Source organism: Octopus bimaculoides, chromosome 2 (genome assembly GCF_001194135.2).
Source record: "Octopus bimaculoides isolate UCB-OBI-ISO-001 chromosome 2, ASM119413v2, whole genome shotgun sequence".
Taxonomy (NCBI): domain Eukaryota; kingdom Metazoa; phylum Mollusca; class Cephalopoda; order Octopoda; family Octopodidae; genus Octopus; species Octopus bimaculoides.
In genome coordinates this window covers 158388567-158402571 of record NC_068982.1, presented here as the reverse complement: position 1 = coordinate 158402571, position 14005 = coordinate 158388567, and the positions used below count along the sequence as shown (strand labels likewise).

At 35.2% G+C, this 14005-nt stretch overlaps 1 protein-coding gene across 3 annotated transcripts in view; it reads left to right on the top strand.

Moving 5' to 3' along the window:
• LOC106874384 (glutamate receptor ionotropic, kainate 2) overlaps positions 1-14005 on the top strand; it is a 1088700-nt gene that overhangs the window by 848267 nt on the left and 226428 nt on the right. For all 3 annotated transcript variants that reach the window (XM_014922100.2, XM_014922098.2, XM_052965681.1), the window contains exon 9: positions 11379-11483. In XM_014922100.2, coding sequence (XP_014777586.2) covers positions 11379-11483 — 105 coding nt within the window. The remainder of the gene's footprint in view (positions 1-11378; positions 11484-14005) is intronic.

The window sequence follows — 14005 nt, the reverse complement described above, 5'->3', positions numbered from 1 at the left end:
GGTTAATATTTGCTCCCGTTACCACTTCGTATTCTTTTAGTCTCTCGCCGACCAGCTCGATGTGCTTTTGGCTCGACACTATGACGGTGACGTCGTCCGCGTATGCAGACACGCTCGTCCCACATCCCAGTTCTCGTGGGATGCCCCTGAGCGTCGCCAGCTTCCGCAGTAGAGGCTCAAGAATCAATACATACAGAAGGGCCGAGAGGGGGCATCCTTGACGAACCGAACGCATGATGCCGAAAGGTCTGGATAGATGACCGTTTACGCGAACTACCGAGCGGATGCCGCTGTATAAGGCAGCGATCCAACCGCGGAAGACGGGACCGAAACCAGCCGCTATGAGGACGGCTTCCAAGTAGTGATGGTCTACCCTATCGAAAGCTTAGATAGATAGATAGATAGATAGATAGATAGATAGATAGATAGATGGATGGATGGGTGTCGGGCACAATGACTAAAATTATGTTACTATACGACAATAACAACATAAACTTAAGACATTATATCAGCGTCCGATATGCTCCTGAGAGAGAGAGAATGTGTATGGGGGGGGGTCTATCTGCCTGTCTGTCTGTGTGAATGTGCTTGTGTGTGTATTGACGGATGGACAGTCGGACGTGCGCAATGATGCAAGTACGCTGTATATATTTTGTTATATTTTCGTCTGGAATTGTTTTATTTATTTGCCCTTAAGCTGCATTGCTTTCTTTAAGATACTTCTCTCGCTAGTTAACTTCTTATTACCATTTAATGACGAAACCGATTAAACGTACGTTCTGTTCATTAAGTAATTGTTTACCGATATTTCTACTATTTCATAATCTTCAACATAATTTCATAGATAATTGGAAGATTTCAACGATTATTTAACGCATATGTGTATATGTGTGTGAGTGCCTGCATTTATGTGTCAGTGTGTATATTAGAATTCGTAGAAACTTGGATTGCAATGAATACGTACATTTTCAGTGATTACGTAACAATTTATTGCGTAGGTCGCATTGTCATCAGTCGATTATAAGCAAAGTAGACAGAATAAAAAGAAATGTGTTATAAAAACCATAGGATGAACAGTGGAAAGAAAGAAACATAGAAAGAGACAAATGATAAAAGCGACTATAGTTAGAAATGCATATTGGGAAGAGGAGCAATAAAAATAACTCAATGATAAAAAAAAATAATTATGTAGATTGGAAGACAAATAAACTTTAACCACAGACAGAAAGAAAATAAATATAAATTGCAATAAACTAACAGTAAATAGATTAATATTTGAAGAAGCTGGGGTATACGATCCTTTAGCTGGCAGTTTTAGGAAAATCCGAAACCACGCATTCTCTCTCAAGAGTATAACGTCTTGTATTTTAGAAAATATTTATTAAACCAATTCATTGCTATTAAGGTCTCATATAAATTGAGCTTGAGATATGCAATCTTGCCATTTCATTATACTATATAATATACTGTGACAGTCAGTTTTAATGCTAATTATAAATCACACGAGTAAAAGGTGAAAACAAAACATTAATAGTACTTTTAATAACATTAACAATAGTACAATCGTTAACTACATTCATACAGCTACATCAATAATACAAGTACTAAGCATAAGTTGAAATGAATAATACTAATACAACTAATAATACTAGTAACAATAACAAGTGACTTTGTTATTATTTTTAAGAACAAAATGCTAAAGTAGAAGAGCAATACTTTTGAAGCTTAACATGATTGTAGTATCAACAATGAAGAAAATAAGTAAGATTAATGATGCCGTTTCAGCCTCTGATCTTAAGTGATTGGAAGTGTTCTCATGTCCAGGTTTTCACTTCCTATAAAAGATGGGCTACAGCAATTATTCTGCTCAATACAGCATATTTCCTTGTCAGTTGCTTGATCTTAACCAGTTGAATATGTGCTTTAGTGGCTGATGATATGTGTATCTCTGATCATGAGCAGAAGTAGTAGGAGAGCATCATAACCATGTGTTAGGAGGAATTATTTGGGGTTTGAATAATTCACCTCTGGGAACATGGGTGTTTCGTTCATCGTCCTTACATAAGTCTTATTAAGGGACTTTTTGAGCGGGATTGGTTACTCGACCAGACGAAAATTCTAACTGCGAACCACCTGCAATTTTATGTGCTGTTTTTTATGGATATGAGATTACAGTGTCGCGCACATATAGTTGTGATGTGCGTAACGTACCCTCATAAAAAAGGTAGTCATGTCGGGTATATTGGGCTTCGTACATTTCTACCTCAAGGAAACTTAAATGGCATAAGCTGCTCTCTCACCAAATAATAATACGAATCATAGTAATAATAATAGTAAGATTGAGGTCAAGGAAGAGAGTGGATATCATACCACTAGTAATTGGAAATACGAAGGGAGAAGAAACGATACCAGTAGTAGGAAATACGAATGTTGTGGCCAATGAAGAGAGAGACATGATACCAATAGTAATTGATGCACTTCGAAGTATCAAAACTCAACTACCAGCATGGCTGAAAACGATTGGTGCAAAAATCAACACTGCTTGGAGCTGCAAGAATTCTTCGCAGGGTTCTTGAAGCATGACCAGTAAACAAGTGTCATCTTAGACTGCTGGCTGTAGACATGTGACATATTCCATCATTCCCAACAGAATAAGCTGTGATTTTTCATGTAGTAGTAGTAGTAGTAGTAGTAGTAGTAGTAGTAGTAGTAGTAGTAGTAGTAGTAGTAGTAGTAGAAATCCTTTCTATTATAGGCACAAGCCGAGGAATTTTTGGAGAGGACAAGTCGAGTATCTCTACTGCTGCGTAGTTTGAATTTAAAAACGGACGAAATGCCGCTAAGCATTCTGCCCCGCTTGCTAACGATTTTGGTATCTTGCCGTTTCATATAATTCTTCTTCTTCTTCTTCTTCTTCTTCTTCTTCTTCTTCTTCTTATTATTATTATTATTATTATTATTATTATTATTATTATTATTATTATTATTATTATTATTATTATTATTATTATTACTATTATTATTATTATTATTATTATTATTATTATTATTATTATTATTATAATCACAGTAATGACAACCTGCCAGCATCCAATGGCTTCATGCCTGGGATGAAGGCGGATCAACCGGGAATCGGGATTTAACTCTGGAGCAATATTTGAATGAAGAGTATCCCATAGTGAGAATCGTGATTATGGCCGCCAGCATACAGGAATGTGATAGGAACAGGCCCATCTTATGGGTAGTAAGACTTCTGCAGTCTTGGTTGACAATCTTACTAGACATGGTATCACGATAAAAAAAATACCAGATGGTTGCTAACTTTAAAACACATACTTCAACGTTGAATTAAAATGTGTAATACAAATGTATCATGTAATGGTGCAAATGAGGCTGGAACCAGATTTGAAAGCATTTCGCCCGGCACGCGCCGTCTGACTGAGCAGCACAAGCCTGGACGTCATCCAGATACTGCTTATACACAAAGTTAGAGGCAGGGAAGAAGGTGGGATAAGAAGGCAAACTGAACGATAATTGAATGCTAGGAGTGAACCCAATAGAAGGGGATTCCGACAACGTATGAAAGCAAAATTGAATGAAATAGGACTCTTCGAAATACGCTAGCCGACCAGGCAAGAGTAATAAGGGCAAAAGTGCGGTTAATATACATGGAAAGTGAAGAGATAAAAAGGAAAGTAGAAAGTAGAAATAATACTTTACTAACAGATAACGTGCCCAGCGAGTATAGAGAAATGAATGGCGGCAGTGAAAAGTAGAGTGTAAATGGAAATTCATTCTCAGCAAAGGAAGCAGAAACAATGGGAGGACCTTTATTACAAGAATATGATGATGAACAACAAGACTTAGTGGGGATGCTGTGCCGATATATTAGAGAAGAGCAGGAACGACTACCCCCACCCCAATGTGAGGTACATTTATCGATGCAAGCTCAAAGTGGAAACCGAGACGGAGAAGAATTACACAACAAGGGACTTCAAATTCAATTCCATGTAGCCACAACAGAAGACGCTGGAAAATTAGGTGGGATTAGCTGAAGAAAGAAACACTAAACAAGTAGACCAAGAGCAACATACTGACATCACAAGACCAAGTCTTGGTCACGAAGTGCAGGGTCAACCATTGGAATGAACAAGTACCTCCGTTGTGCTGCATCTGTAATAGAGTGGATGATACCATATCACAAACGAATGCCCTAGACTTGCCCCAAACCACTACAAGTTTGGCGACATGATCAGGTAGCGAAAGTGCTACATTGGAAACTGTGCGATAAGTGGGGGATAGACAGAGGCAAGATGTTATATGAGCACAAACTGCAGAAAGAGGTGGAGTCGGAGACTAGCAAAATTTTCTGGAAGTTCCCAATCCAAACAAATCAGGTGCTAGAATATAACAGATCGGACCTAGTGGTGGTTGACACGATGCATCAGATGTGTTATATAGTTGATGCTGCATGCCCTTTTGACCCACAAATAGTCAAGAAGGAAAGAGAAAAGAGAGATAAATACAACCCTCTTAAGTACGAAATAACCTGGCTGTGGAAAATTAAGAAGGTGAAGATAGTGCCAATTATTTTTGGGGCCTTGGGAACAGTATCAGAAGGCATCAAGAGGAAAATAAAAGAAATTGGAATAGAGTGCCCACTCCTTGCACGGCCAGAATACACAGGAAAGTATTAGATAGTTGAAAAGTACGAATAGCAAGCAAGACTCCAGGAGTTCCAATAAAACATGTGATAAAAAGATATAATAATAATAATAATAATAATAATAATAATAATAATAATAATAATAATAATAATGATAATGACAATAATGGTCTTGTTTGTTCTGGTAGATGTCCGATCTCACAGAATCTACCAGAACAAACAAGACGGAGCGTTCTGAGAAGGCGACAACAACAATAATATTAATAATAGTACTACTAATAATAATAACAACAACAACAACAACAACAATAATAATAATAATAATAATAATAATAATAATAATAATAATAATAATAATAATAATAATAATAATTCCTATCATAGTAGGTGCCTTAGGTATAATAAAAAAATGTTCAGACAAATACATAACAAAAACACCAGGACTTACAAATATATATAACATACAGAAAATTGCACTACTGGGCACTGCACACATCCTACGCAAAACACTTTCAATACAGTAACCATAAGAGCATCACAGCAAACCACAGCACATACCCAAGGCACACAGAGCTGCGCTCGGTAGTGAAGTGAAAGCACGTTATAAAAATAAAACTACTTAATAATAATAATAATAATAATAATAATAATAATAATAATAATAATAATAATAATAATAATAATAATAACATAAACAAAAATACTTAAGCAAATAAATAAATTCAAAGAATGGAAAATCATCATGTAAACGTGTCTAATTATTTACATATGATACATATCGTATATATCGTCAAAATTGCTCGGATTCAAGAATATTCTCGATGAGTGATTCTAATAAGGACAATGGAAAGATCAGTACAGGTGGAAGAAGTTCGTCTAAATGGGAACAGAAAACTGATATTAGATACTGGGAATCAGTATTAGTGTGCATGTACCAAAAGATGAGATTAAATATACAGTTTTCTACTCGTGATTCAGTAAGCATCATCAGCACATCTATTGTCCAGACTTATATCTGGAACCCAACAGACTTAAACATATGCAAAAATCGCTCACAACTTCTCTTGAAGTCGAAACATGTATCCATGGCTTTTTTCTTACCTCCTGAGAGTAAGTCAAAATTGTAAGATAATTACTCTTCATACTGAAGTGGACTCAAATGTCATTTGACAATTGTGACGCATTCTCTGCAGGAGAAGATACTTTTAATAAATGAAGAATTTATGTCGTATGGTATTTGAAATAACCGTATTTTTCTAAGCAGTTTAAATGCTTCCACTGCCCATTCTGAGTGATTTCTCTTTTATGAAGATTATCACACACACACACACACACACACACACACACACATGCGCGTGCGCATACATACACGCACATACACACACACACGCACGCACACACACACACATACACACACACACGTAAGTATCTACATATAATCACATTCTATTTCGCGTGTATTGCTTCTTTTACAATTCGCTTTTTATATTTGAATTCCTAAATGGTTCAGTCATTTAGTAGCACAATGAAAATTGAAAACGTAAGCACACTCATTTGAAGCTATTCTGAGTGTTTTTCCTATTCTACTTGTTTAATTTTAGAGTATTATGACGCTATATTTTAGAATAATTTTCAAATTTCCAAATTGTTTTCTTTTTGTACATCCGGAAATATGATTAATGTAATTTTTTTTTATCTGGTTTAGATGCAGTCGTCTTATTAAATACATTGTTATTATTGAAGAAATATTTCTTAATTTTTTAATTATAAATTATGTTTAACTTTCATCTAAAAATTTACTCAGAGCTGAAATTTGCTGTGAATTTTAATTTTGGTGAATCGCAATTTGTTGTTTTGTGTAACAATTTGTTATGAATAATAATTTCCTTCACATATTTTATTTTCTTTAATTAATATTATTAATAAAAATAACAACATGCTTTTGAAAAGTATTCAAATAAATATGTTTAATTGCTTTATTCTTTTAATGTATTTTTAATATTTGGATTGTGTTTAAAGTGAACTATTTATGTAATTAGTCTATAATTGTTGTTCTTAGAGACAGCATTGTCAAGAAATTTTCAATTTATGTAAATGTTACTTTATTGAAGCGCATCAATTTGCGAGTCTCTAGATATTTCTAAATTCGTATTATCATAGTTTTTATTTTTCTATATTTACATTATGTTTCTGAATTGAGCATAATTTTTGAATGTGTTATTAAATTGTCTTTTTAGATCTATTTATTTATTTATTGATAAATTGAAATCAACGACTACTGCATAATGCAATGGCACAGGTTCTGGATAATAAAACAATAAAGCAACTAAATACATTTTAAGATGAATTTGATTCTAAAGATATAACAAATATAACGTTTTAAATCACGAAGTATCAAAATAAACGGATGAATATGCGTGTCCTATGTCTATCAGACTGTGTAGAAACCGACATGCCTAGTTGATAAAATTTGTACAAGACAATGATGGGAAATGAATTTATAACTAATATTAGCCAATGTTTTCACCAGCCAAATCATCTCAGAAGGGAATCTAGTTTAACTGAAAACGTAACTGTGCTCCATAACAACGTAATTACTGAAATATATTTGGCATTTAGGGGGTCAGTGTACTAAGTATTTTATTTTGCAAAAGATATTCAATATTTCTTAAATATCTTCAGTGTTATATTTTTTCCCATGTCAAATAATATCAAACGCGTTTAAATCGAATGTAGGTACTTTGTAAAAAAATTGGACAATTTGCATTCCGTGACAAGATTTTTTCTCTGTGAAATATATATAAAAAAAGAAAAAATACTCTCAATATCTGATGTTACATTCTCTGCTGTTAGCACCACACTACTGTTATTCTTGTTACTATTGTTGTTGTTATGGTTATGATTGTTGTTGTTGTTGTTGTTGTTCAGCCTCTTATAAGCCGTGATCAAAATGTCTCTTTTTGTTCCGTCATGAAGTAAACTCTGCTAGAGTATTTAATATATTATTTCTTTCTAAACACATTAGGTTCATAATTTGATGGAGATTCAATTGTTATTTCTAACAGATACTGTGAAGTTTTAGTGGCTAAGAGTAGTTTACTCCCCACAGTGCCGCTTTCACTAAACGACTGCTTACTCATTCGTTTTCCATTATTTTATCACTAATAAAATGTTCGCTTCGCCCAGTCTTTCAACCACAAAATGTCGGCCCACTTGCATTCACTCAAGACACACATTTCTTTTGTAGTTCTGTTTTTCCTCTGCAGAGCAAAATAACAAAACACACAGTCAGAATCTAAGCTTTGTACACCTGAAACACGCATAGATCACCGGCTCTTCTAATCTCTAATAATATTACTTGTAAAGAGAGGCAGTCGAAGCTAACTGTGTTCATATCTTTTTCAAAGATTATTGTTTCTTTCTTTTTTTTTTTTTCGTTGTCTAAATTATACTGACAACATCACACAGTAGCTGAACCACACACTTTCTTTTCCAATTCACTCATTCATCTGCAAAACATAAAACCTATAAACAACCTTTCAGACTGGGATATGAAGAGACCAAGTAAAAGAATAACTCGAGGACTAATAAGCATATATTTTTTTTATTCAAGAAATAATTCAATGTTTATACGTGTTTGAATACATTTGAGTGAGTGAGTGTGACTATGTATATTGTTTCAGTAGAGACAATATTAGCAAATTCCCCACAGCGCATGACATCACGATTCCGCGCCTTTTTGACATGGTGGTTGATATTTCCAGTCGAATATCCCAAATATATTTCAATAAAAGAGGGAAAGTCTATTATGTAAAGACATGAGTTGAATTTAAAACATCAGCGTAATAATGCAACACCGGAACCTCTGTTGAACTGTTAGAAATACCAGTAAAATATTGTATCAAATTGCATAGAAGCATAATACTTGTGAAAACGTATGGTCAATAAGTGTGAGCGTTTGATAAAATGTCTACCGCATCGTAGATGACTCGGTAGCTAAATAACGACAACATTAGCATCAATGAAAATTCGAAAAATTTAGTAAATCTTCTGAAATACCTCAGTATTTTATCAAATTTGAATTTGAAACAATATCTTACGGATTGAACATCTGCGAAGTAAATTTAGACCACAATACTTGCTATTCTTTATAATTTAATATATTTCAGATAAAGATTGATTTTAAAAGAACACGTGAAGATTTATAGATATGTGTCGCTCTTTATTTGTCAAAGGAGCATTACTTATTCTCATGTATTAACCAGATGCAGATTAATGCACTCAAATTTATAAAGGAGTTTCTTTTATAGATGCATCATTCTTAAGAATATCAAACATCAAGTGCATGTTTCAAGTGTGTGTGTGTGTGTGTGTGTATGTGTGTGTGTGTGTGTGTGTGAATGTGTATGTATGTATATTCTCCTCTGCTTTTAATTACTTAAACTCTTCCTCTGAAGAAAGAGCTGATTCCTATCAAAGATACAAAGCTCCATATTTGGAATGCTGATAAATAAAAAAAAGAAAACAAAAACATTGTCACTTTCTGAACTTGTGGAAAGTCATGCATATTTTTACAGTTCTACTTACAAATTATATTTCCAATGTGCGACTTAGTTCGTTGACTTCTTTTTCAGAAAATCCAACCTTATCCAGCCTGTGAGTTAGGCATTTACACTCAAAACTAAGCACGCCAGTTATTATTGATATAAATCTAAATTTCTAATCTGGATATAAAAAGCTGGTGGTTTGGAAACAGATATCCATAGTTAGCTGTTTTTTTATTCTTTGATTTTGAAAGCTATATTCATATCGGCATGACAGGTGATATCAATGATGGTACAACAATATCCGGTCTGTTAAGTTAACACTTAACAAATGTGTTGATGGGAATTTTCCACCACTATACCGTGTGTTAATAGTTGTGTATATATTCAATAACGGTGGGATTCTCTATATGTATTCAAGAATAGTCATTTTTACGGATAGTATTGTATATTGTTTTCCGACAACGTCGTGTCACATACGGAGGTAGTATTTTGCCAACAATTTGGGGCAGCTACTAGTCGCGTGTGTAATGTTTTCCATAGAAATACGACGCAAACATTTTCGATTGCATACTGGAACTCCAAGGTTGTCTGTTTTGTTTATTAGGTATATCGTATCAGTTTCCTGTTCTTAGATTGAGCATTTTTAGCCTTTCAAATAAGATGTGATGTAGTGGTCACGAGTGTAAGAGACGCTTCACTTCATACCAATGTTATTGCTTTCTTTAAGGCGACGAGTTGGCACAATGGTTCGCATGCATGGTGAAATGCTTTGCAGGATTTCGACCATCTTTACGTACTGAGTTTAAATTCTGGCTTGGTCGATTTTGACTTTCATCCTTTTGAGATCAATGAAATGAGTTATTTCTTTACTACCCACAAGGGGCTACACACAGAGGGGACAAACAAAGACAGACAAACGGATTGAGTCGATTATATCGATCCCAGTGCGTAACTGATACTTATTTAATCGACCCCGAAAGGATGAAAGGCAAAGTCGACCTCGGCGGAATTTGAACTCAGAACGTAGCGGCAGACGAAATACCGCTAAGCATTTCGCCCGGTGTGCTAACGTTTCTGCCAGCTCAATGAAATGAGTACCAATGGAACACTGATGTCAACGAAATCGACTTACCCCTCCCACGAAATTACTGGGCATGTGCTACAATCTGAAATCAATATTAATATTTCTTCTTCGGTAAAATCTGTCGATATCACTACTTTTGTGGATTTCTCCAGCTGACGTCAGTATTTGCGTGTTTTAACGACTAGGAGTGGATTTCTTCGACAGAGCAGTAAACTATCCCAAATGCTGGTGTCAGCACTGGCAATGCAAATGCATTGTGGGATATTATCTTGTTGTAAGAGGAATGTTCCAACTGCCGTACTTTTCTAAGTCGAGCATAATATTCTCGTGTCACTCTATCTTTATTCACAGTACCTTCTTATGATACGTATCTATGCATGTTTGTATAGTGCACAACTAGTACAAAACAAATTGTTTCACCATGAATAATCAACATATTCAAAATATTCTCTCTCTCTCTCTCTCTCTCTCTCTCTATATATATATATATATATATATATATATATATATATATATATATACTTGTAAATTATATTGATTGTACAAAAGAGTTTCGTCATATGTGTATGAATGCGTGTGTGTATGTGTGCGCGCGCGCGTGTATATGCGAGCATGTGTGTGTATACGTTAGTGAATGTACATGTGTATGCATAAGTTTTTTTGTTTTCGGATGGATGGTTGGATGGTGTGCTATCATGGTTGTAGGAGTAATTAGTTGGCGAAGGTCCGAGATTGACAATAGCTGAGGAGCGTTCAGATTTGTTTTCTATGATGTCATTAGAGGAATGACTGAAATATACAAGGAATGAAACTATGTGGGCAGTAACCACAGTATTCTATTATTCAATCATTTTAATTCAATAATATATTGAGAAACCAACCTTACTTGATCAGAGCTCTTGTTTGACATAATGATTCTGCTGTGTTCACGTCACTGGCTCACAATATTTAGTATGAGAGTGAGAACATTATTGCTTCTTTTAGAGAGAATCGCCTCTTGAGAGCTTACCTCTGCACCATATCATCTATTCACTTATTCATTCATTTATTCATTCATTCTTTCCTTAATCTATTTTTTCAGGTTAACATAGAGGGTTTGACAGGGAGAATACGTTATGATGACCGGGGTCTCCGAACTGATATTGACCTCGATATTTTAGAGCTCTCCAAGATTGGATTTGACAAGGTAAGCATATTTTATTTACTTTAGCTTCAGTGGTTGCATAAGAGAATTATATAGAAAATGGAAAAATTATGTGTTCCTGTATATATGTATGTATGTCTCCATATATGTAATGTAATTATATACGCATTCACACACGTGTGCCAGCACACATACGCACACATATGCATATATGTTTATATGTATATGTGTATATGTGTATGTGTGCACATATCATTCGTTCGTAAATGCAGTTGCTGGTAATGAGAAATAAACATCGACAATTTCGAGAGTGTGTGTGTGTTTTGTTTATTTCTTGGCAAACAACATAAAAATTTCTGAACGAGCGTTTTCTGAAATTTGCACTCATACGCAAATTAATCCCAATGGAAGAGGTATGCATTTTTCAAAATGTTACTTGACAAAATATAGGAACGCAGAATATAAGATTCATAGCTTCACAGTTATGTGTGTGTGTGTGTGTGTGTGTGTGTGTGTGTGTGTTTTATTGATGAAAAGAAGTGTTACATCACGAAAAACAAAAAAAGTTTTTATCACGTGAATACACGTAAGAATAAAATGTTTTTAACATCTCAATAACAAGTCAAAAGCACCATCTTTAATCTACCCACCGAAATTCGGTCAAAGACTGAATAATTATACCAGTAAGATGTTTATAAAGAGGAAACCCAAGCTATTCACTCTCTGACCGAAGTTTCGTCTGTAGAATCAAACCGACACTTTTGACTTGTTATTGAGATGTTCAAAATACTAAATTCTTACATGTATTCACATGAGGAAAAAAGATTCTTTTTGCATGATGTATCGCTTTTATTCAACAATAAAATGCAAAACACGTCTGAAACGACTGTAGTGAACCATTGTCCATCTGTTGTTTTTCGCTTAATCATTCACCTAACTTGGAACCTGCAGTTCGCTTGTATCTGGAGTCTATTGAGTGCAGGGCAATGGGTGCTGTGTTTCCTGATTTGCTTGAATTAAAAGGTTCAGACACTGCCTCACCAGTTTTGTTGCTGCAGTTTATTTATCTGTAATATATCACTGTTTTCTTCGCTATAAAGCAGGATGGCCGCCACCACCCAAAGGACGTCAATCTCTGGGGGAACCTTCCAAATCTTAATTTTTGAGAGGAGCACTAATTCGTCCGTTCTAGGTGGCACTATGGCCTGCTGTTTGGCTTCGTCTTTCGGGTCGAACCTTGCTTCCATAGTGCCATATCTTATCTCTCTAGCCACGTATTTAATTTTTTTTAATTCCAGACGACCTGCAAACACGTTTCAATAAGTTCATTTGAAGTATGGTCAATTGTGTCCTATTTTAGTGATAGTGTTTTATAAATTGCGGCTCCCCGTAAGGTGTGCTACAAGATTTCGGTAGGGGCGGTTAAAGAGACATTTATGCCGTTTTTCTGAATTTGATTTTTGCACTTTTTCAAATTTTCATCATTTAATTTTAGTTGTTCATGGTGTACTTTCGTTACAGATGCGAAACCGCGACTGATATGTTCAATATCCTTTTTTTCTTTTTTTTTTCGAGATCTACAGTTGTTTTGCTGGTTGTGATAGCGTTGGAAATTGTCTCTGTGCTTTCAGCTGCAAGTCTTTCATTCCCCACCTCTTGTTCGTAATACGGGGGAAGAGGAAACGTTGATTTGTATAGTTCGGTTAGGGGGAGGGGGGCGTTGCCCTCTTCATGGCTGGAGTCCATGTTTAGAAGATGTAAACAATTACGTGTCAAAACAGTACACTATGAAATTAAAATTCGCCCCCAAAAGCCGGAATTTTTAGAAAACTTCCCCTACCAAGCAGGTTCAGTTTGAGTGACTACAATACAAATGTCCAAAATAAGATTATACCCGCTTGAGTAACAAGAAAATACCAAGAACTTACGAGCTAAAAAATTAAATGGCACTCCGGCCAGAAATTGCCGAACCCTCATACGTCGTTGCAGTTACATTCTGTATACAAATGCGGACACACCGCTCTAACCCAGAAGCAACTAAAGTTATTTTTTATGTACCTGATTCAACAAATGTATAATGTATATGGTCAGATCACGATTTTATCCTTATCAACGACTTTTAACGCCTAGGGTTAAATTCAGCTACCATTTTCAGTCATATAAGAAAACCCGTTGAAAACATGGGCTGATTTTCAATACGGTAAAAGTTATACATACTCTTTTATCGTTATAAAAGATGCAGTACGAAAGCTGCGACTATGTTACGGTACCGCCAGTGATTTTAAATATATGGAACGCTTTGTGTGTCGTATATAAATATATTTTACTTGTTAGCTGTTTCAGTCATTTTGACTGCGGCCATTCTCGGGCACCGCCTTAAGGGATTTTTAATCGAAAAAATCGACACCAGAACTTTTTTCCTTATGGTCTGGTACTTATACTGTCAGTATTTTTTGACGAACTGCTATATTACGTGAATGAAAAAAATAGCAACACCTGTTCTCAAGCGGTGGTGGATGACAAACACACACACGCACGCACGCACACATACACACACACACACA